General features: G+C 42.0%; 1 protein-coding gene across 7 annotated transcripts in view; it reads right to left on the reverse strand.

Annotated features, from left to right (window-relative positions):
• Positions 1-25810, reverse strand: part of trim2a (tripartite motif containing 2a) — a 193061-nt gene that overhangs the window by 19105 nt on the left and 148146 nt on the right. For all 7 annotated transcript variants that reach the window (XM_028802681.2, XM_051928161.1, XM_028802680.2 and 4 more), the window contains exons 5-8: positions 24287-24467; positions 10614-11337; positions 8815-8918; positions 4405-4572 (exon numbers count right to left, since the gene is read on the reverse strand). In XM_028802681.2, coding sequence (XP_028658514.1) covers positions 4405-4572; positions 8815-8918; positions 10614-11337; positions 24287-24467 — 1177 coding nt within the window. The remainder of the gene's footprint in view (positions 1-4404; positions 4573-8814; positions 8919-10613; positions 11338-24286; positions 24468-25810) is intronic.

A 25810-nucleotide genomic window follows, 5' to 3' on the forward strand; every position in this document is an offset into this window, starting at 1 on the left:
GGAATACAGTAGAACGAGGACCAATGCTACCTCAGATAGCTGAAAACTCAGATAAAATGGACGGCCGCTGCACAGAGAAGGTGGGGTTTGACACACAGAGAGAGCAATTGGCTTACATTACCAGGGAAGTGCACCGCTCACTGTGGTCAGAGAAAGGCCATGAGCAGCTGATGGCTGGCAGGCTCTATTTAACAGCTCACTACAGCGCAAATCTTCGAAATAAGATGCTTCGTGGTGCGACTCCACAGTAATTCATTCGGGGATAATTGACAGTGAAGGCGTCACGCAGAGAAGGTAGGAACTGACACGGAGAGAGGGAGATCAGCTGACGTCACCAGTGAAGCGCATCGCTCGCAGTGGTCAAGGGGAGGCTCTTTACATCTGATGGACGGATTTGTCCATTTAGCTCACACCACAAAGCACGTGGCTTTGCACTTCCCACCGACAGTTCACCGCAGAATTTTGAAATGTGTAAACAGAGAGTACGTGATCACGGTCAATGCTGGCGACACACTGTCAATAGGTGGGGAGGGAGTCATGTCAACATTCCCTGAGTCACCAGCTCCTTGACTGCTCACTCGATACAGTTAAGGATAAAAGTATAGTATTTATGTGTTTGGTTTGCCAGTGGGGGCTGGGTGGTCTTGTGGCCTTGGAACCCCTGCAGATTTTGTGTGGTTTTTTTTTTTCTCCAGCCCTCTGGAGTTTTAGCTTTTTTTGTTTTTTTCTGTCCTCCTGGCCATCAGACCTTACTTTATTCTTTGTTACCTAGTATTGCCTGATCTTATGTTTATATTTTTCTTTCTTCATCTTGTAAAGCACTTCGAGCTACATAATTTGTATGAAAATGTGCTAAGAAATAATTGTTATTGTTGTTGGTTCAGTATTCACAGCAAAGCTTTTGCGAATTATAAGAAAGGTATGTGTATTACACCTTGGACAATGTGGAACTTCGGTAAATCAGGGCACAGGTAGTCGTGTTCTACTGTACATGGGACGATGCTCTTTTCCCCCGAGCAGGCCCAGCAGCCCTTTACGTTGATATTGCAGAGCTACCTAAAGCTGCCAGAGTGAACCCAGGATAGAGGGTCTCAGAAATTCCGGAGGAAATCCCCAACTCCAGAAGCAGTTCTGGAGTTTCCCCTGAATGTAGCTTGGGGATGTGGCATAGGGGGTCTTCAGCACCATTAAAAAAAAAAAAAAAAAAAATCAAGACATAAAAAGTGCAAAATAAAACTTGATAAGTTTTATAAAGTCAGGGAGAAAACAAAACTAAAGGAGCTCTACAACTAACACTAACTCTCATTACTCCTTCCAGGTGCCAGGACTTGCAGCAGCCTTTACAGAAGCTCTTTTTCTCTCTCTCTCTCTCTCTCTCTCTCTCTCTCTCTCTCTCTCTCTCTCTCTCTCTCCCTCTCTTTTTAAATTATTAATGTAATTAATCAATGTTATTAATTAATAATATTCAGATTTGGCCTCTGGCTTGTTACCAAGCCTTTATGAATGTATTTTCATAGAGATGTTGCCGTCAACGCAGACCCGTGCACCTCCCCACCTCAACTGCCTCTCAGACAAGCCACCAACTTGCAGTGAGTGTACAACTTCTGATGGCTGCATACCTCTGTGACAGGGATTCCCAAACCCGGTCCTAGGGACCCACTGTGGCTACAGGTTTATGTACCAACCAGATTCATAATCAGTGACAACAACTGATAACACCCCAAAACATGAGGCTGAGTCTCAGTACTTTAGCAAAACCAGCTTTTATTCACCTTGAAACACGAACAGCATGGTTATTAGTTATAGCGGGATCTGCCACTCTCCTACACACTGACACAGCAATCAGGCAGGGTGGTGGCCAGGTTATACTGTTCCCTGCGTTTAGAATGTTCCTTGCATCACCTATCAATGACAGGCACTTATAGAGTGACTGCGGTTGGCTCAGGTTTGCTTTCACGGACAGCCACAACAGCGCTGGGTGCCTGCGGTTGCACCGGCAACAGATAAGCTGTCTTCCACAGATGTGGTGATCGTGCTTCGGGACGCTCTTTGGTATGGTGTCCCGTTGGGGGGAGTCCAAAAAGAGTTTAGAAACTTTACACACTGATCAAATTTAATTAGCTGTTTTTTTTTCCCTCCTCGTCTCTTATTCTACATCACTGTTTCCCAAACACGGTCCTGGTGAACCCCTGTGACTGCAGGTTTTTGCTCCAACCGGATTCCTAATCAGTGACAACACCTGATACCACTGATCTCATTTAATTAGCTGGTGACCACCAGCATCAAGTGACTCCGTGAGAACCCTAACTACAAAGAGGACTATTTCATTTATGTTAGGTAGAATGCCCGGAGGGGACTTGGCAGTCTCGTGGCCTGGAACCCTTACAGATTTTATTTTTTTCTCCAGCTTTCTGGAGTTTTTTCTTTGTTTTTTCTGTCCACCCTGGCAATCAGACCTTACTCCTTTTCTATGTTAACTAATGTTGTCTTATTTTAATTTCTTATTTTGTCTTTTATTTTTCTTTTCTTCATTATATAAAGCACTTTGAGCTACTTTTTGTATGAAAATGTGCTATAGAAATAAATGTTGTTGTTGTTGTATTTTTTTTCTTTTATTCAACATTCATAAAAGCATAGCAGCATGATTTTTACATTTATAAGACATTTAGAAATATTTCTGCTTTTGCTATAGATTTAAATGCTTAACTCTCTTTTGTTGATTTCATTATACTTTGCCCTTTCTCTGTGCAGTTTTTCCCCCTTTGTTGTATCTTAATAATGACAATTTAAAACGAGCAGAGTAGACACGCTGGCAAACAACACTGAATAATCAACGGCTGCAAGTACTTTAGCAACCGACCCACTAATGAGTAAATAATGGATTAATTAAACAATTAGAAGATCTAGAAAAGTAGAATGAAAATCAAGCTGAAAATACTGTTAAAAAGGAAAAAATACATTATTCCTGCTTATATATATAACTGCTTAGTACATTTTAATAATTTTTTTTTTTTTTTTTAGCAAACTTAGTTTTCTAATTTCTATATTGTTCCGTAAATACAGAACTTGGGAAATATCAGTTCACTTAATTAGCCCAGGAATGCAATTAAAAACAGAAGCTGGTTGGAACAAAAACCTGCAGCCACAGGAGTTCACCAGGACCGAGTTTGGGAAACACTGTTCTACATTCAGGAAAGCACCGCAGCATTTCATTTATAAGACATTTAGAAATATTTCTATTTTTGCTATAGATTTAAATGCTTAACTATCTTTTTTGATTTCATTATATTTCACCCTTTCTCTGTGCAGTTTGCTCCCTTCATGGTGCCTTAATAATGACAATTAAAAACAAGCAAAGCAGACATCCAGGCAAGCAACACTGAATCATGAAAGGCTGCAACTACTTTAGTGTCAGCCCCACTAATCTTATCTTATCTTATATATAAACGTCTATGCGTGGAAGTGTGTCTGTCTGTCTGTCTGTCTGTCCGGCCCGGACGTGAAAGATGGAGTCGGGGTAAGGGCTCCAACTCCGAGGATACACAAGTGAGGCCAACATGTCAGCAAAACGAAACCCCCGAAGAAAGAGTCACTTAGCCACCAGTACAGAAATGAGGCAAGCACATCGGCAAAACTGTATCCCTTTTACTTTTCTTCCCACTGCTAATTCACAAGCTCTGCCCAGAAAAGTTTGTTACATAATCCTGGCTGACTCAGCAATGGGAATGATTTGATCTGTACCCAGTATCTTAATGATGAATCATTCTGAATGCTGGGGACTTCAGACAAGGAACTAAGGGTCTAGTAGGCCTGCTCCATTAATGGACACTGCACACTGGACCTGCTCTATCCAAATATCAGTCAGGGACTTTGGGAAAAAAAGCTGCGGTACAATCTGAGCAGGTCTGACCTCATCTTACTGCCATCTGCATGCCTCATATTAGCAGCAGCAGCTCTCCGATATCCATGACAGAAGTGTTTATGTGTGTTTAGGGAGCAGTAGCTGTTTGTTTGTCTTATTGATTTATTTTGGAGATTCTGTAAAATTTTAATGTCCCCTTGGGGATAAATAAAGTATACTGTAACTGTTTTTATTTTACATAAAACCTTTGTTTTTCTCTAGTAAACTGACTCCTTCTTTCTTATCAAGTTTCTTTTTTAATTTTGTTGGATTAGGCTGAAAGAGCTGAAGTTACATGATGTGAGAAACACCTGCTGCTTATCAACCAGAGGCACACAGCCACTGAAATCTGACAGATGAATTGTCAGCACATTTTTTTGTAATTGTAAACAACAGAGTCACTTCTAATTTCTCCAAGTGGCAATGAGCTGCCAGTCTCTTATGCTATGCCCATCGAGCCCAATATGCAACACATTCAAACCACCAGACCTTTTAAGACTTACTTTAAATTTTCCATCAGATGAGAAGATGCTGACCCATTTATTATCATAATCAGCTATGATGATGTCTCCATTGGGGTGGACCGCTACCCCTGTTGGCCGCTGCAGCTGCCCTGGAGATCTGCCACGCACACCAAAGCGGTTTTTAAACTGGCCATCATTGGAAAAGATCTATGATAAAAAAAGAAAGACAGTGGATAACTTAGCATTGTTTTTCATAGTATGTCAGTCTTAAAACCTCCCAAAATGTACTTTTTATATGGAGCTAATTTTATTGATAGATAGATAGATAGATAGATAGATAGATAGATAGATAGATAGATAGATAGATAGATAGATAGATAGATAGATAGATAGATAGATAGATAGATAGATAGATAGATAGAGTCTGTTCACATGCACTCATAATTATATTCACCTAATCACCAAGTTATTTACAGAAACCCAGTTTCAAAACTGTTATTTTTACCCTTATTCCATTAACACAAACTGGGTTGACGCATGTCATTTTCTTGGTGAGTTACCTGGCCATTTAAACCTTTCACCAGGTAACACTTAAGGATTTTTCAGTCTACGCATGACTTTGCTTTGCACTCACAGCAGCCATGGGTAGGAAACGGTGGAAGTGTCCACAAAGATAGATTTCGTGATGCAAATCCTTGGGTCGATTATTCCTTCTCCTGGTTGACATAATCAGTCTCAAATTGTATTACTTCAGGTCGTACAGTGCTGTATGCATCAGTTTCACTCTCCGTGTCAACATCTGATGACCAATTAATATTGTCATCATTGTCACTTGATTTAACTAATAGTTCAGTTTCAGTTTGTTCTAAAGGTGATTTTGGTTCTTTTAGTTTACATGCCATTGTGTTTTTTTTGTTGTTGAAGGCTCTGCCCAACCCATGAATATTGATGAGTAGAACACAGGGTGGAAGAACACATAGAAAAAGTCTTGATTTTTTTCCAGTATGATGTTATTTCATCCACAAGATGGCATCAGAATACTGTCCTTTGAATTACTCAGGCTTAATGCTCCATATTGTATTATTTAGTGAGTAGAGTATTTGATGAGTAGAGTACAAGTCCAAGGAGGTTGTGTTTAGACTTTACAACACACTGGTGAGGCTTCATCTGGAGTCCTGAGTGCAGTTTTGGTCTCCAAGCTACAAAAAGGACATACCAGCACTACAAAAGGTCCAGAGAAGAGCAACTCGGCTGATTCAGGGCTACAGGGGATGAGTTATGAGGAAAAATTAAAAATATTTTTAAGCAAAAGAAGATTAAGAGGAGACCCGACTGTTTAAAATTATGAAGGGAATTAGTCCAGTGGATCGAGATGGTGACTTTAAAATGACTTCATCAAGAACACGGGGACAAATTTGGAAATTTGTTAAGGGGAAATTTCACACAAACATTAGGAAGTTTTTCTTTTTGACACATGGAGTAGTGTGGTAAGAATTAGAATTTTAAGGACCTTCAGAATTCAACTTGATGTTATTTTGGAAGAATTACTGTAAGTGGATAGGACTGGCGAGCTTTGTTGAGCTGAATGGCCTGTTTTTGTTTAGATTGTTCTAATATTCCATAAACTGCTTAACCCAAGAAAGACTTGGGGTTTACAGTTTATACAATGTATTCCAAGTCTGAGAGATGCTAAAGGTTGACACCACAGATGTTAAAAATAAGTAGTACTTTTGAGTACATTTTAGTTCTGCTCTTTTAAAATGCTATTTAATATTTAATATACTACTATCCAGAATTACCTTAGCCAACACTGATGGTGTGTCACAGAGAGGATGTTATGGATTTTTAGCTAATATATAGTAATATTTTACAAATTATTACTCTCTCTCATATATATATTATATATATATATATCTCTCTCTATTATAAAAAAAAATCATGTGGGAGGGAATGACTAGAAGACGAGAAGATCACGGAAGACAAATAAAAGACCCATCGTGGGGATACAGAACATGAGATTATTGCAAGACATGCCCTATTTACAAGCAATATCAGAGCACGGCCAGCAAAAAAAAAAAAAAAAATCAGTAGTGTAAACGGAAGCAGCACACACAGATCCAGGGGTTTCAGTGCATATAAAGCGTATATAAAGGATAATACGTTATAAATGAAACATCGACGATAAAAAGATTGCATTAGTGCAAACAAAAGGAAATTAATCATCAGGACCAGGTGTAAATGAAAAAATAGCAGGACAAAGCGAGGTCAGAAATAAAAGGCAAAGAGCAGAAAACAAAGCCTTTTCGCCTTTGCATCATTCAATGCACAAAACATAGATTTACACAATAATGGACCATACGCTAGGAGAATCTGTGGTCCCAGAACAGTTAAAGCAACGACAAGTTTGATTTCAAAGAAAACACAATTCGGTCAGGTGTATATTTATGATCACGGAGAAGCGATCACAACGCGAGCAGCAGATACACAAAGTGACAAAAAGGAGAGCGGCAGTACAGGCTTTAAAATGATCGACGGGCAGCGCAACAGCAGCCCCCTAGTATTATATATATGTATATATATATATTATATATATGAAGCTATAACAGAACAGAAGGAAAAGGATAAAATGTAACTCAATGGTTAACTAAATATAGCTTAAAGCTTCAGCACAAGAGGTCTCTCTGTGCCTTGTCTTAGAGAAGCGACCAATGTAATTTTTCAAGGTTGGAATGAGGTAAATGAGTAACAAACATAGGGTGTCCCACTTGGGAGTACAACTTTAAAAATGCGAATTACTCTGCAACGCGTGCATGTATCATCATGCAACAACGTTCAAAATATTCCTTATTTAATGAAGAATTGATTCTGTGTCATAAAGAGGCGGGCACTATAGCGGGCGCCGCTACAGGGCAACGTGCCATACCTCTCATGCCAGTATGGAAGAGATCCGATCGTTTTTTTGGACACAGGGTGATCTCGAAAGGTTTGTGGCCACCTCGATCGCCCGATTTAACTCCCCCAGATTTTTTTCTATGGGGATATTTAAAGGGCAAGGTTTATGCAAGCAAACCCAGGACCATCGAACAACTGAAGCAAACATCGAGCGTGAAATTGTTTCCATCGACAGTGACATGTTGCAGAGGACATTCTCAAATATGGAGCGTCGCGTTTCCTTGTGCGCAGACGTTGGGGGAGGACATTTTCAGCACCTTTTGTAATGTGGACTTGTTTTCCACTAAATACAGGTATGTTCAGTTCTTACAGCTCGCCTTTACGTTCACGCGTTCGCGAGTAATTCGCATTTTTAAAGTTGTACTCCCAAGTGGGACACCCTGTAGCTTTTCAGAAAGCAGAGATAAAGTGGTACTAAGATCAATAGGACAATCCGCTTAACCCCCTCTTAACAAAGCGGTGTTCAGAATAAAGGGAGAATTGGCATAAGCCAGAAATTAATGGTGGCTTTAGTTGATTGGAGGAGGCGATAAAGTTCTGCATATTAAGAGTCAGATGACATGATGTATTCAATGAGGTGACTTAATCAGTAAAAAGTATAAAATCAAATGAATTGTTTAATTAATTGCTTACTCCACGAGCAGAGACATTTGTGCGTAACTCTGTTCTGCATTCTCATCTGGGCTCCATGACTGCTTTCTTTGAAGATGGAGGGAAGTTTCTTCTATTGTACTCTTCAATGCTCTGACAGATAGTCTCACATTATCCTCCAGCACCCTCTGGTACAATGAAGAATTCATAGTGGGTTCTATGACGGTGATTTAACCAGGCCCTGATGCAGCCACTAACCAAAAAACATTCTGAATTCTCGTCTGGGTACTCTGACTGCCTTCTTTGAAGATGGAGGTAAGTCCCCCCCATGGTACTCTTTTCTAATGGCCACCACTGTTTCTTAGTATCTCTCCTTTATCACCACCTTGGGTTTTTCTCCCTCCCTTGAAAACTGTTTTTGATAATAATTTTGAACTGGTAAAAGGCTGCACCTGATGTTTTGGGTCTGAGTAGGCCTTGAAGCCTGCCTGTTGAGTTTTGGGGTCTGGCTGCCAGGGGTGAGGCTGACCAATGAAGGTCATGGTCTAGCTGTTATGGTAATTTTAAAGCTGCACTCTTTTCACCATTGTGTGCTGCCACTTGCAGCACTGCCTATTTTTGAAAACAGTATACTTAACTATTGTTACCAGAAGCTTGCAAAATCCCCCACCCACACAATTCGCCTACCAGTTACAATGTCTGTTTATACAGCAGATAAAAAAATATAATAGAGGCAAAGATGTCATATAGATAAAACAGCGCCCAGAGCTACAATACTCTAATTTTGCCGAGTCTGTTTACTTTCTAGTTATTTTAAGAAGTCCTGGAATGGTTTCCAAGCTATTTCAGGAGTCTGTGACAGTTCCAAGATGGATCATTTCCAGCAGAATCCAAATGCTTCCTTACCTGCACACACTGATTATTGCTATCTGCAATGAGGATCTTGCCAACAGTGGAAGCGGCCACGCCTTGGAGGTTGGTAAACTCGCCTTTGTTTCTTCCCTTGGTACCTGTCAAGGTGAAGATGGATGACATTACACAGCCTTACTGGATTTTGAACCTTTCATATCTGTAGCACATGCCTGGTGCCTAACCGTGGAAATCTAAATACATTAAGCAGGGACACGCATATGCTTATGGGGTCTTTAGTCTTAACATCGGCGGGTTATAGGGAGGGGTCAGGAGTGTAAACACTGGATGGGACTCTGGACAAAAGAATTCAAGAAGCAAGATTTGTTCCTGCCTTGCGCCCTTTGCTAGCTGGGATTGGCTCCAGCACCCCGACACAACCCGAGTCTAGATTAAGCGGGTCAGAAAATGAAAGGACATTTTTTGTTTTCAAATCTACAACGCCTTAATAAAGTATTTAGACCCCTTCACTTCATTCACATTTTGTTATCTTTTCCTAAAATCATTTCATTTTTTTCCCCGTAGCAGCAACCCAGAACGACAAAAGAGAAAAAAAACAACTTTAGGAATTTTTGCAAATGAATCAAAAAATAAAAAACTAAAAAATTCTACTGACCTAAGTACATTATAAAACTGAACATGCAGCAGTGTGGACATTGCCTAAATCTTTGCCATCCTATCTACTGGTAAAATTCAGAAGGACATGAAAGTGAACAGACCCTTTGCATTACAAGTGTGAAACTGGTGCTGTACGATGATGATGATGATGAAAATAGACTTGTGCTGGAGAACACTGGTGTGAGTTAAACTGTGCATTGAAGTAGCAAATGTGTTTGCACAATATGTATACAGTAGCCACCTTAATAAAGGATAATTGTCTGTACGTCCATCCAGTTGTTATATGGCTCTGTCATTCTAAGATATGGTGCATAAAAAACATTAACCCTGATTTTAAATGTCTCCCACCAAATGACATTGAACATGGACGTGCATGCATTGCATTTGTCTTTCCAACAGATGGCACATCACAAACATTAACACTGTTTTTATGAATGCCATTCCAAATTTTAATATAAATGTGGGGTTTGCACTGCATTGGACAATCCAACAGATGGCACATTACGTAATACTTAGTTATAAAATGTGATGCATTTGTCATTCCAACAGATGGCACATCACAAACATTAACACTGCTTTTATGAATCCCATACCAAATGGTATATAACCTGGAGATATGCATTGCATTTGTCATTCCAACAGATGGCACATTATGTAATATTTAGTTAAAAAATGCAATGCATTTGTCATTCCAACAGATGGTGCATCACAAAAATTAACACTGCTTTCATGAATCCCACACCAAATGGTATATAACCTGGAGATATGCATTGCATTTGTCATTCCAACAGATGGCACATCAAAAACTATTAACACTGCTTTTATGAATCTCATACCAAATGGCATATAACAGGGACATATGCAAAGCATTTGTAATTCCAACAGCTGGCACATCAAAAACATCACAAACATTCATGCATTTTCTTACTATAAATGTTTGCATTTTGCTATTCATTGGAATGACAAATGTTATGTATTTTATTACTAGATGCATTGCAAAATACTTTCTAACAGATGGTGCACCCCAAACAGGATCATTAAGGCCTACTTACTTAGATTTTAACTTGTCTTTGCCAGGTAACACAGCCAGTATGTATACATATAGATATATGCAGGTACTTATTTTAATGTGTTGTAGTTTCAATTTATTTTATAGCTAGGGCACAGGCAGCACTTACCGACTCTGAAGATGAGGTCGTCTTCAATGGGGTTCTCTTTCCTCTTCCCTGTGCTGTACATGCTGGCTGGCCTTTTCACTGCCTTCTGCTTCACATGGCCACTCCCAGGGGACTTGACTCTCTTCTTCACCCCATCAGTGGTGGGTGATACATCAGCTGACTTGATAACCTTCAGTTTGAACGGACTGCCCTTAATGTGCTGATCATACAGTCTTAAAGACAAAGTGAAATCGCCCTCCTTTTGTATTGTATAGAGAAACTCGTAAGTGCCGTTCTTGTTGTCCAAGATTTCCCCATCTGCTACACTGCCATCAGGAGTAAAGATCTCTGCTGTAAGGCTAGCATTCCCCGTCTTGCACAATTCCCCATCTTTATCTTTGGTGGTGATGGTAACAGACGTCGGGTGGCCCACCACGCATTGTCTCAGGCCATCCCCAGTGGCCACTGTCTCATAGGCGACAGCGTTGGTTGTGATGATAGTACCCAGATTGTGAATAGACTTCTTAAGGCCCTCTGTTTCAATCAGAAAATCCAGCTGGTCGTTCTCCTCAGGTTGTAGCGGGTATTCCTGAACAGCCAGCTCATTGAGACGTTCGCTCATCTGCTTCTTGACAAGCAAGACCTCCGTCTCTGATCCGTGACTCAAGGCCTGCTCTGTGAAGTTACAGCTGCTCTTGATGCTTTCCTGACCTTGCAGCAAGGTGTCCAACTGGGCTTGGAGAACCTGGAAAACAGTCAGGAAACAGACAGACTAACATCACATTGAGATTAATAAGAATACACCACAGTATGACTGGTAGCGGGGCCTACTGCCCAAAATCATGGAATTTAAAGGCTGATTGATACTTAAGTGTTGAGCATACATGGTAGTTACACCACAGCCCAGAGGTGTCCAACTCCGATCTTGGAGGGCTGCAATGGTTGCAGGTTTTCATTCTAACTCTTTTCCTAATCACTGAGAAGTTTTCACGGCCAATAAACTTCTTTTCCCTTCATTTTAATAGCCCTGTTTGTAAGGATTCACTCCTCTGAATTGATTCTTTTCTTCATTTAAATGTCAGCCAAACAAAAATGAGACGTGAGCAGCTAAGTCGGGGCTCCAAACTCCAACCACTTCAACTCCAGCCAATTTCTTAATTAGAATCCCACTCTTATTGTTAATTAACCCTGTTATTTAATTCCATGGCTTGTTGCTGCCCTTATTCTGCCACAGCCGACATTTCCAAAACTGTTAATTTTCTTTTTTTTTTTTTTTTTTTTACTAAGAACACGGTCAAGATGTTTTGGTGACCTGAGACCTTCACCCTTCTTTAATTTCAAATACTGTGTGAGGGGCACAGGTGAGCTGGTCGTGTGGCAGCTCATTTTGTATCTCATTATTGTTTGGCTGCTAATTAAGGAAAAAAGAAACAATTTAGGGGTCCGAGTCGAGTCAAGTCCATTAAAATGAAGGCAAAAGAAGTTATTTAGCGTCAACTGGTCACTAATGAAGAAGATGGTTAGAATGAAAACCTGCCACCACTGCGGCCCACCAGGACCGGAGTTAGACACCCCTGCTAGCTCATGCAACCTACAGTGTAGTTACGGCAGAGCCTGACACACACCTCATCAAAAATGCAACTAGACATTGTGTCAATGAGGACCCCACACAGACACCTATGACTCTGATTGGTCAGTTTGGTAACAAAGCTGTTGAAGGTGGCAGCTCACACCCCCTCCGTCAGGAGCAGAGAGAGACAGAGAGAGAGAGATAAAAAAAATCAATACGTGCCCTTCGAGCTTTTAAGTATGCGAAGCTCCGTGCAGCATGTCGCTTCACGAAGCAGCTGCACAGAAGGTAGCCAACGTGAAGATAATCTTTCAGCATTTTTAGACGAGCGTCTGTATCGTCTAGGTGTGCGAACAGCCCCCCTGCTCACACCCCCTACATCAGGATCAGAGAAAGTCAGCGCAAGAAGGAGAGAAAAGTAAGTTGGGTAGCTTCTCAGCCATCTGCCAATAGCGTCCCTTGTATGAAATCAACTGGGCAAACCAACTGAGGAAGCATGTACCAGAAATTAAAAGACCCATTGTCCGCAGAAATCCGCGAACCAGCAAAAAATCCGCGATATATATTTAAATATGCTTACATATAAAATCCGCGATAGAGTAAAGCCGCGAAGGGCAAAGCGCGATATAGCGAGGGATCACTGTATATGTCTAATGATCTTTGATGCACTGCATTCTGGACACTGAGGTGTCACCCACTGCACATGGGTCCCAATCCAGGTGGTTCATCATGTGGTGGGTGAAGCAACGTGCTATCAGTGGGCACATTTGTTTGGTTTTTCGGTTTCCACCAACCCCTTGCTGATTGATTGTGTGTGCCCTCATCTGTCCAGCTCATCCTCAGATATGTTAAAAGAGGCTCCTGGAAGCAATCAGGGAGCATAGAGCCAATCCGGACCATTACACGGCATCATCGTCACATCGATAAGACAGTCACGACTTCATAGGACAACAAAGACAATCAGACGGTGGCCCATTCATGGTGCGAAAAATCGGTTTGGAAGCTGACGAATGTATGGAAAAGTGGAAAAATGAAAGGGTCAAATACATTTACCTTATGGAAGAAAATGTGCAGCAAGAGGAGCGGCGATCCTGGAAGGCAAAAAATGGCCACCTTTTCATTCTTGGGTGCTACAAACACTGCCAACTAGTGTTCAGGCATGTGCCTGCAGCGTGGTGTGGCACAGAAGTATAAACTGCCTTCACCGGCCTATGGCGTTAGCGCAGTGCAGAAGTATCAAACTGCAAGGCTTCCAGATCGATGCCTGCATCTAATCTACTGTGTAACATTTAGTGCGTTTCTCAAATCCTGTCTCTGAATCAAATGTAAAAAACACTGTATATGTAATACTTTTAAATATTTATAAGTGCTTCATAATGCAAATGTGAAATACAAGATAACAGATGCTTGTTTGTCACTTTATTCTTCCGAACCATGAGCCACATGAACCTGTAGAGAGCTGCTGTCAGAAGGGGATGAGCATTCCAGAGAAGCTGTGCAGAAAAGGGGGAATAAGAGACAATCAAGAGATGATCAAGCATTTAAAGAGCAGAATTTACAAGAACCGCTCCTCTGCTTAAATCCATTGGCCACTGGCAACCTCAGTAACCACCCTGGGCTTGGATCAAACCAGAAGTGAGCAATGCGAGGTGGCAGCATAGCATGAAATGTGCTGGAAGGGGACACATCAGAAAATAAGATCACCGGAGTGTAAAGGATGGCAAGCATGGGCTGGCAACCCAATTAGAATGGTTCAAGCTTCCTTACCCGGCCAGGAAGCCAAACTAATACTGGGATAGAAAGAAAAGCAGGACATTCACTGCCTCAACCAAGAGATGATAAGAAGGTGCCAATGACAGAGTGGAGATGCTGACATCCCGGAAAGGGTCAGTCCAGGTAGGTCCCTTGACCAGCCAGGAGGCCATTATGCCTCCATGAGAAAAGAAGATCCCACAACTTGGAGTTCAGCTTGTATCTCTTTGGAAGTTATCCTCTGCTTTTTGTCTACCGTTGTTATCCTTCTTCCCATTCTGGGGTCCATCCATCCATCCATTGTCTCCCGCTTATCCGAGGTCGGGTCGCGGGGGCAGCAGCTTGAGCAGAGATGCCCAGACTTCCCTCTCCCCGGCCACTTCTTCTAGCTCTTCCGGGAGAATCCCAAGGCGTTCCCAGGCCAGTCAAGAGACATAGTCCCTCCAGTGTGTCCTGGGTCTTCCCCGGGGCCTCCTCCCGTTTAGACGTGCCCGGAACACCTCACCAGGGAGGCGTCCAGGAGGCATCCTGATCAGATGCCCGAGCCACCTCATCTGACTCCTCTCGATGCGGAGGAGCAGCGGCTCTACTCGGAGCTCCTCCCGGATGACTGAGCTTCTCACCCTATCTTTAAGGGAAAGCCCAGACACCCTGCGGAGGAAACTCATTTCAGCCGCTTGTATTCGCGATCTCGTTCTTTCGGTCACTACCCATAGCTCATGACCATAGGTGAGGGTAGGAACATAGATCGACTGGTAAATTGAGAGCTTCGCCTTGCGGCTCAGCTCCTTTTTCACCACGACAGACCGATGCAGAGCCCCGCATTACTGCGGATGCCGCACTGATCCGCCTGTCGATCTCACGCTCCTTTCTTCCCTCACTCGTGAACAAGACCCCGAGATACTTGAACTCCTCCACTTGGGGCAGGATCTCGCTACCAACCCTGAGAGGGCACTCCACCCTTTTCCGCTGAGGACCATGGTCTCAGATTTGGAGGTGCTGATTCTCATCCCAGCCGCTTCACACTCGGCTGCGAACCGAACCAGAGAGAGCTGAAGATCACGGCCTGATGAAGCAAACAGGACAACATCATCTGCAAAAAGCAGTGACCCAATCCTGAGCCCACCAAACCGGACCCCCTCAACACCCTGGCTGCGCCTAGAAATTCTGTCCATAAAAGTTATGAACAGAATCGGTGACAAAGGGCAGCCCTGGCGGAGTCCAACTCTCACTGGAAACGGGTTCGACTTACTGCCGGCAATGCGGACCAAGCTCTGGCACCGATCGTACAGGGACTGAACAGCCCTTATCAGGGGGGCCGGTACCCCATACTCTCGGAGTACCCCCCACAGGATTCCCCGAGGGACACGGTCGAATGCCTTTTCTAAGTCCACAAAACACATGTAGAAGGGTTGATTTTCATTTTGCAATCGCATTCAGGGAGGTTGGCTACAATCCTATGGACCTTAAAAGTTCTTAAGAAATGTTTGTAACTGGAACATCAAGCTGCTTGGAGATGGTGGTCTTCTAGCCTTTGCCTTTAACATGCTGGTCTATCATTTTCTTTCTGATCTCCTCAGACGACTCTCTCCCTTTGCTTTCTCTGGTCCACGTTCAATGTGGGACACATGATGACACCAAACAGCAGAGGGACGACTTGTCTCCATTAAAGTCGGTTGAAAGACTGACTGCACGACTGGAGACGTGTGTGATACAAAAATTCAAGAAAACAGCTAGTGTGAACAATTACTTGAATCTGATTATATAGAATTTTGTCCTAGGAGTACCAACAAATGTGTCCAGGCCATTTTAGAATGTCTTTGCAGAATAAGCAACACTTGATCTCCTTTGTCACTTGATGTCTTGTGACATGTCAAAGCCATGCTGGGACATCTGGGGACAATTGCTTTTCATTTCCTCACTTTTCAGGAGGCAGATGGCACTTTATCAATAATTCTTAATAATAATAATTCTTTGCATTTATATAGCGCTTTTCTCACTACTCAAAGCGCTCAGCAATTGCTGGTTAAGAGCCTTGCTGAAGGGCCCAACACAGCAGAGTCCCTTTTGGCATTTACGGGATTGGAACCAGCAACCTTCCGATTGCCAGTGCAGATCCCTAGCCTCAGAGCCACCAATAAGGGGTCCAACACATTTGTCCAGATGTTGTGGCTAATATCTGATAGGAACTGAGGAACCAACAATCAGAGGCACTCGCAGAAGGAAAAGCAGATCTCACTGTGTAGGTAACAGAAGTGTGACTGAGATATGGTATGGGTGTGGGCAAGGAGGGGAGCTACTCCCATAACATCCTGCTTAGTACGATTAAAGAAGGGCAGGCATTTCAAGCAGGGGAATCGAGGGCATGTTTTCCATAGATGTTACTGTTTAATATTGAAATGTATCAAACAATGCCATTAATCTTAACAACATTTGTTTCTATAGCACATTTTCATACAGATGATGTCACTCAAAGTGCTCTACAAAATGAAGAAATAAAAATATAAAAATAAGATTAGGCAATACTAAGTAACAAAGAATAAAGTAAGGTCTGATGGCCAGGAAGACAGAAAAAAAAGGAAAAAAATAAAATCTGCAGGGGCCCTGGGGCCACAAGACCACCCAGCCCCCCCCCATGGGCATTAACATCTTCAAGAAAACTGTAAACCTTTTCATCAGGTAAAGATATTCTTAGCAAAATAAACCATTGTCACATTTCACCATGCAAAATAAAAAGTCCCTTTGTTTTTTTTTATTATTACCATCTTCATTATATTTGAATAAAGTGACAATTTCTAAGGGTTATAAGATTCCATTGCTGCATTGACATGCCCAGGGAATTTTCTAAACTACCACTTGTGATGTATCGCCATCCCACTTTGTTGTGTTCATGTGAATTTTCTGTTTCGTGGGAAACGTGAGGTTACTTGGTCCTCACAAAAAAGTTTTCTTTTTATTTTTTTGCAAATTGAAAGCATAAGGTGTGTATCACACTACTGTAAAGGGTCTTTTGCCGGTGCGGGGCGACAGAAGAACCAGCAGCAGTCGGTATTTAGCCCACAGTATAGAGATGACTGCTGCAGTGCTAAAAGATTCGTAACATTAAATGAATTTGCATAAGACACTCAATGTTAGTGCATGGGTGTCGGAGGACTCCTCTAAGGGCCGGAAAAAGGTATGCAATACCCACCGAGACTAAAGGCGGACTACTGCCGACTTTGTTCTGTTGTTCTTCTTCCCTCACAGCTCTGAGAAGCTGCCCAGTAAGGGCACTTAACCCCACCCCTTCCGAAAGTTTCGTTATAAAAGAAGCGCCGACTAAGGAAAGGGCATCTTTTGCCAGAAGACCCAAACAAGCCGCATGGCGGAGCATGTGACTCTCAAAAGTCCTTTAAAAAGGAGGAATCCCTGATCGGGACTAGCGCATTGGCACGGTTTATTGTTATCTTTTCATTTTTGCTTGTTTCATCTCACGACGATTAAAAGGGAAGACCCAGTTGGTTCTATTCAATAAGGGCGCGCACAAAGAGGCGAGCTTGAAAAGGGCAACCTCAATTGGGCGTGGCGAATAAAGGCGCGCGTAAATAAAGGCGAGCTTGAAAAGGGCGACCTCAATTGGGCGCGGCGAATAAAGGCAAACACAATAAATTACAGAAAATTTATTAGATAAAGGCAATGATTGGACGTATAAAAAGGCGAAAGCAAGAATATTAAAACATCCAATTAATTAATGCATGAACTTCTAACGAACTATTTCTAAAGCTCTCTATATTTCGTTGTTTTCTGCTCTTACTCATTGTTGTGTTACACTTGAAGCTGTAGATTATGTGCAATGTCACATAGATATTTTATTATTATCTACTATTATTATCTATCTATTATCTAAATTATCTACGAACGCCTTTATTCGCTGCGCACAATTGAGGTCGCCCTTTCGAAGCTCGCCTTTTTGTGCGCGCCCTTATTGAAGGATACCGATCCAGCTGGCATCCCAACATTTCAACCGTTTCCAGTCTGCCCTTCCACCGCCCGACCACAGCAACATTCCGGTAAATATTAGATTTTATGTAATGCCTTCACTTACCGGCTTGGCGGAGCCCTCTTCTTTAGTGGACTAGCCATGTTAGCGGTCAGTTGATGGGCAGTTTTCATTCTTCATGGCTTCACACTCCCTTTATGCTGCTAAAAGCCGGCAAGCAGCTGATTTAGTGACAGTCGAGAGTAACGAAATGGGAAACGGGGAAAGCGGTCGCAGTGCAGGGATGGTTGGAAGTTTTACCTTAATTGATTGTGGAGTTTATTTTTTGTTGTTGCGTAAGAGGATGTGTGAAATGTAGGGAAGATAATTTATGTGTAGGAACAAGGTGAGGATAAGGGGGTGGACCCCCCCCACCTCTATCAGAATGGTACGAGCCCATTGCCTTAGGTGAGTAGGTATGAAATGTTTAAAAGGGCTCCGTGCCATTAGTTCAAAAGGTCAATGAGGAGGATAGGTAGTGCTGTTGAGAGTATTATAAAGTTTATTTCTTCCCCCCTTATGCTGTTTGCTGTTTTAAAGTTATTTTTTCAATCTTTCTAAGCCAGGGTGTCTCCTAGATTTTGGGAGAGCTTCAGCACAGGGTTGAGAGATAGGTTGAACAGTTGGTCCAAGGGCTCTGTAGCAGCCAAAACCTTTTTCTTTCTGCCATTTTTGTGTTGGCAGCTTTGGACTGTGTACATTTTATAAGCCCTTGCGTGTAACTACTCTGCACGAATGTTTCCCATAATTTTTCAGACCAGGGGGCTCTGCCCCCTGCTTCCTTCGCTCGCTAACCCCTGTGCGGGCACTATGCGCTAGCCACTTCACGGCTCTGCCACTCGCGTATGGAGAAGCGGATGTACAATTTAAACAGATTGTTATTTTCATGGGAATTGTTACCTATGCATAATAGAACTAACTATTTTACATTACAGCGAGTAATTAACCAAAGTAAAAAATAGCAAAACGTAATAAATTGAAAGAAAATTATCTTTCATGTTGCATTAGAGGTAGTTTTACGTTTTTGTTCTGTTTGGTTTTGAAATTAACACACAAATACTTTTTAAACTTACACTTTTACTGTAAGGGGTGGCACAGTGGCGCAGTGGTATCGCAGTAACGAGACCTGGGTTCTCTTCCCGGGTCCTCCCTGCGTGGAGTCTGCATGTTCTCCCCGTGTCTGGCGTGGGTCTCCTCCCACAGTCTAAAGACATGCAGGTTAGGTGCATTGGTGATCCTAAATTATCCCTTGTGTGTGCTTGGTGTGGGTGTGTGTGTTTGCCCTGCGGTGGGCTGGCACCCTGCTTGGGGATTTGTTCCTGCCTTGTGCTGGCTGGGATTGGCTCCAGCAGACCCCCGTGACCCTGTGTTAGGATCTGACTGACTTTTACTGTAACACTTCAGTAAAAACAATATTTGAAATTAACTTTTCGTCAAGATCGCATTGAATTTTGATTCCGTGTTTGGACTTTCATTGTGACAACGCAACGTATAACTGGCCGTGTGTGAATATCATTTCTCTCTCTCTAATAAATAAACCGACTTTTTTGAATGTTTGTCCCTGTGATTTGTTAATTGTCATAGCAAAAGCTATTCTAACGGGAAAAAATCTTTTATTTCACACGGATACGCCTCTTCATTGGGAAGAAACACTACTTTTAACTGATGGCAACACGGATTAGACGATCTACAAGTCTCCGACTTAAACTTTAAAGCCAAACAATATCTACATACCTCTGTCATTTCACCTACAGTATGTCCATATATTCGATCTCTTTTCGCTGTTTCGTTATTTCATCGAGTAATAATTTCTGTTTGTTAGCACTAATGCAATCTTTACTATAAGTTTTGAGAGACTTTTGAATTTTAGTACTTTCATAATCTCTAACCTGCTCTGCATGTCTATCATGGCAATGTTTGTGAACCTCTTACGACGTTCTACTTTGTCTTCTACTCTTTGTCTTTTATTTCCGACCCCACTTGGACCTGCTAAGTTTTCAACTCCATTTGGTCCAGGCTGATTATTACTTTCCTTTTTTTCCGATTTTTGCACTTAGATTATTATTGTTCTTTTTTTTTAATTCTTTTCTCTCCAACACTTTTGGGCCTCTTTTCAACGCGCTGCCCTTTCTTCTTCACTTAGTCATTGACATTTCATGTAGAGTGTATAGAATTATTGTCCAGAAAAGGACTACATCGAAGGAAACACATAGATTGTATGTCTTGTATTAAAATGAAGAAAACAAAAAAATTTATAAGAGCTGAGAGCACAGGAACGGTGTCTGGCAAAAGCATTCATATGAATGAGAGGTGAGAGGACCGCAGGCCGTGGTTGTAAATGGTTGAGAGGAGGGCGGGACTTGAAAAAAATCTCTTGGCAAAAAGTCTCGTCTCGTGGAACTTGAAATTATCTCTCTGAAAAAGTCTCAGCTCAGGATTTCCTTTTATAATAGAAAGATTTGTCCAGTTTGTTGGATACGACTATTTTGTTTTGCTTGACTGTTGCGTATTATTTTTATGGATTGTTCATCTCTGCAGGACACTTTTTTTGTCTTGTGGATTTTTTGTTCTTTATCTCACCAACAAATACTGAAATAGGATTTTTTTCTGCAATAAACGTTGATGACTTTGATTTCAAAATACTTTGTGCTTTATTTGCGTTTTGGGGCACCTTGAGCACCATCCGCCTATGAACTACTAACGCGCACTTACTTAATACGTTGTATCGTGACGCAAATACATTTGCTTTATTTGGCCAACACCTTTATCCAAGGCAACTTAACAACTGTGAGAGATGACCGGCAGCTTATCCAGGCCGCTAGATGGAGTCCTCCCTGCAGCATGGAGGTGCCCCGGATTCCCGCAGGGCATCATGGGAGATGGAGTTTGACTTCACAGCCCTGCTGGGTGCTGTGGGACCCATCGGGTGACGCTGCAGGGAGACGCAGGGATTTTTATTTTCCCTATAGCCTGGAAGTACTCCCAAGTCACAGGGACGGAACAACAAAAGTACTTCCGGGCTGAAGAAAAACAGAAATCTTCAATTGACCCGGAAGTGCTAGTGAATCACATGAACTGAAGGACAGGAGCACTTTCAGGTCACGGACTATGGGAAACCCAGCAAGCTGAGCCGGAGTTGAGAGGTAGAGTGACGGAGCTGTTGGGAGAGGAGGATTGATTAGTTGTATTTGATTATTGATTTATTGCTTATGGTGGTGTTAGTGGTGTACTGTGGCACAATATCAAAAGGAAAAGAAATTAAAATTATTTCTAGCACTTTTACTTGGAGTCCTGGACATTTGTCTGTGGGGTTTGAGGAGCGACAGCGCCCCCTAGTATCACACAACATTTATGATACAATCAGTTCCATTTCTTATTGGTTTTCCAATTGGAGCACAGGCAGGTCAAGTAACTTGCTCAGGGTCATACATGGTGTCAGTAGTGGGATCTGAACCCACAACCTCAGGGTTTGGGGTCCAAAGGCTTAACCACTACGTCACACTGTCCAATACGAGTTCTTAAAAGCCAAGTTGTATATTTAATACAGCAAAGCCTGCAAATATCAAGTTGACTGATGTTAAAGCAGGTTGCTGTTACATAAAAAAAGAACAAAAAGTCAAAGTGATTGATGCATTTATAGTCAAGCTGATTACTTAGAGGAATGCATTATAACACACAGACTTTGTTTAACACAAACATGAACACTGGCTGTGTCATAAGAGGGCGCCGTGGTAGGACACAGTGGTAGTGCAGCTGCCTCAAAGTCCTAAATATGGCCTGCCATTGCTGCGTCCCAAACATTAAGCGGCCCTGAAATGTGTTGTCATTTATACAAGTTGTGACCAAAATGTATGCAGATACCCTTAAATGAAAGTCTGTAATGTGAACTTTAATCATGTCTGAATTGTTTGATTTGTAATTTTTAAACTGTGGCGCAGAGGGGTCAATCAAGGAAAAATGTCCCAAACATCATGGAGGGCACTGTACTCTTTCTGTGTCTGCACTGTGTGCTAAAACTGAAGGAGTTTATAAATGTCAGGCCTTGTGTTTGCCCAGCAGACTTGCCATTTACTTGGGAGCCGCCAGGCTGGAGCCACATTCCTTTGTTAGCGTCACTTCAGCCACACTCCACCAGGACGGACTTCAGCATAGCCACACTGCATGCTACCTTTAGGCCAACCTGAAAGAGCCCGAGCTCCTCTGCCAAGAACAACGGCTAGAAACAGCACCATCTTGTTATGTCAACTTGGTAGAAACCTGTTCAAAATGACACATGGCTGTTATGGCAGTAGTGGGCTATTCCATTAGCTTCCCACTGTGCTTTTTTATTCTGAATTATTCTGACTATTTCTAAGAGTACTGTGATGATTTGATTAACCTCGTTATTAATGGAACTTCTCAGCCCCCATAGTTGATCTTGGCTTTGTTACGTAACGCGAGGGAGTAACAGAAGAAGTAAATGGAGTTGAACACCACATGTGTGTCCTGAGTGTGTTTCTGATTTTATGACAGTACAATTGTTTTTTTTTTTATATCACTGAAGGTGTAGGTGTTATAAGATTCCACATCCAAGGATTATGGAAAATAACCAGGAGATGCTTACATGACCTCTGAAACGTTTAAGAGAGAGCAAGCAGGTTAGTACCAAAAGAGGCAAAATGATCGGGCAAACAAAACATGAGAGAAACACGAGGAGCAAAGTCGAAGGCCAAAACCAAACCTGGCACTACAGCCGACTTGCCTGAAAGCTTACAAACACTAACAATTGTTTTCTTATAGAATTTTATCCAGCCTCCAACTTGCAGGGAGAACTTGGGGGTTGGTGGCAGGATTGGCAGTCTGGCCACTGTTAAAAACCTCACACTGTTCTAGTGTGGTGCTGAGGTGTCCCCCTTTTGCACAGTCCTAATTTGGGATCCTGAGTTGGTTTGTCATGTGGTGGGTGCAGCAATGCACTGCATCAGTCCAGGCTCCCAACTACTCTCTCTCTCTCTAGGCCCATCCTGAAATGCAGATAGACTTCTTTATGACGTGATCATATTGTGTTCATGTTCAGCGATTCTGAAAATTTGTAGAAAAGTTGAAGTCAACATTTTCACCTCATCGCAACAACGCAAGTACAAAAAGTAAAAAGGCCACCCAACACTGAAGAAGATCACGTCTAAGATTAGACACGGCTATTGGCTAAATAATAGTTTTTAAAAACAATTTGGTTGACCTAAGTGAAATTGTACTCAAGTTATCGCGTTTACATACACACAAACAGACAGACACAATTCCAAAAATGGTATTTTCAGATTCAGGGAGGTCTAAAACGTCAAGATTCATCAAAATCTTGACACTGAATTTGTGGAGGATTCCAATACTTCCCCTATACTTCGTATACGAAAAAGTCAGGGAGGTCTAAAACATCGAGATTCATCAAAATCTCGACATTGAATTTTTGGAAGATTCCAATACTTCCCCGACTAAACATCGAGATTCATAAAAATCTCGACATTGCATGTTTGGAGGATTCCAATACTTCCCCGACTAAACGTCGAGATTCATCAAAATCTTGATGATTAATTTTTTGATGATTCCAATACTTTCCCTATACTTTGTAAATGAGAAAGTCAGGGAGGTCTAAAACATCGAGATTCATCAAAATCTCGACACTGAATTTTTGAAGGATTCCAATAATTTCCCTATACTTTGTTAAAAAGAAGGTCAGGGAGGTCTAAAATGTCGAGATTCATCAAAATCTTGACATTGAATTTTTTGAGGATTCCAATACTTTCCCTATACTTCGTATACAAGAAAGTCAGGGTGGTCTAAAACGTTGAGATTCACCAAAATCTCAACATTGAATTTGTGGAGGATTCCAATAATTTCCCTATACTTCATTAATGAGAAAGTCAGGGAGGTCTAACATGTTGAGATTCATCAAAATCTCGACATTGAATTTTTGGAGGATTCCAATACTTTCCCTATACTTCATATACGAGAAAGTCAAGGTGATCTAAAACGTTGAGATTCATCAATATTCTTGACATTGAATTTTAGAAGAATTCCAATACTTTCCTTATACTTCGTCAACAAGAAAGTCAGGGAGGTCTAAAACGTCAAGATTCATCAAAATCTCGACACTGAATTTTTGGAGAATTCCAATACTTCCCCTATACTTCTTATACAAGAAAGTCAGGGAAGACTAAAACATCGAGATTCATCAAAATCTCGATATCAAATCTTTGGACGATTACTTTCAATGTAAGTATGAAAAGTAATAAGGCAACCCAACACTGAAAAGTATCACGTCTAAGAATTGGCACGGGAACTGGGTAAATAATTGTTTTTAAAAACCACTAGCTTTACCTTCTGTTTGAGGCCAAATGTCACTTCCAGTTCCATCAGTAACACACTCTTGCGCACATTCAGGGTTTTTTGCAGTTCGTCAAATGTTGAATGAATGTCTTCTTCAATTGTAGACTTCTGGTTTGCGAGCTGCTGTAGAATTTCTGACAGAAACTGAAGTGCTGAGTCGATTTCAGGCAGCCTGTGTATAAAAACAGAAACAGGAGCAAAACTTATTAAGTATCCTTGACAGACCACCAAACATAAAATCCTAAAACATAAAAGACATGGCAAGGGTGATGTTTGCAAAACTTAAAGATGGATTCCTTGGAGAAAATCTACAGAGTGCATCATGGTCTATTCCAGGATTTCCCAACCCAGCCGTGCGTGGCCCAGGCTGAAACCTCACCTAACTTGGCCGTTCCAACAATTGAGTTCGATTTTCAGTGGTGGCAGGTGGATTGCAGCCGATCCTGGACAAACTCTCCTCAAACCGCTCGGACGATTGTGCTCAACTCACCAAGGAGGAAAAGCATGGACAATCTTATCGCCTCTGCCTCCAGCACTGATGGAGGAACAAAATCTTGGGTCGCAAACACACAAATTAGGCAGTGACACCGCAAAGGATGGGAAACACTGATCTGTGCATATCCTGAAGTTTGGAATTCCGTTTTGGTAGGCATGCAATACAGCTTTCAGAGAGGCGACTTCTCCTCATCAAAAATCTCGAATATCAGAAAGTTTTCCCTTTAATTAGTGGTGTACTCTATACAAGTGAATCAAAATTGGTGTGTAGGTACTTGGTAATGGACGAGACGGCTGTGTAATGAATATGTACAAGAACTCTGCTTTACTAATTGGGCACAGGTCAGCAGCCATACCACATGCACTTTAGAAGAGGTCATCCCCCTGAAGCTAAACAGGTTCGGGTCCAGTACTTGGATTGGAAACCAACCAGAAAAAACCTTGAGTTGCTGGTGAACGAGGTGTTGGTGAGGCCAGCAGGGGGCACTTACCATGTGGTCTGTGTGAGGATCCAATGCCCCAGTGTAGTGACAGGGACACTGCGCTGTAAAAATGGTGCAGCCTTTCAGATAAGTAGTAAAACCGAGGTCCTGACTCTCTGGGTTCATAAAAGACCCCTGGGGCATCCTTCGTAAACAGTAGGGTGTATCCCAATGTCCAGGGTAAATTGCCCACCAAGGTCTTGTCATTCTGGTTCCCTAACTATCTCTAACTGTCTCTAACTGGCTATTTCTCTCACCACCTAACAGCTAATGTATGGCAAGTGTACTGGAGCAAAATGGCTGCCATTGCATCATCCAGGTGGACACTACACATTTACTGTTGGTTGAAGTTGCTCCTCAATCACTGAGAAAAACGCTATATAAATGGAAAGAATTATTATTAATGTTGAATGGTCCCATCATGTATTTTGGTGAGAGTTTACCTTAAACTTTGTGCAGGTATCTGGAAAATCTTGTTACTGCCAGAAGGGATCCTACTCTGTGGGGCCTTTGAGCAAGGATCTTAACCTGAAAGTTG

The sequence above is a fragment of the Erpetoichthys calabaricus genome, chromosome 5 (genome assembly GCF_900747795.2).
Source record: "Erpetoichthys calabaricus chromosome 5, fErpCal1.3, whole genome shotgun sequence".
In the NCBI taxonomy this organism is placed as follows: Eukaryota; Metazoa; Chordata; class Cladistia; order Polypteriformes; family Polypteridae; genus Erpetoichthys; species Erpetoichthys calabaricus.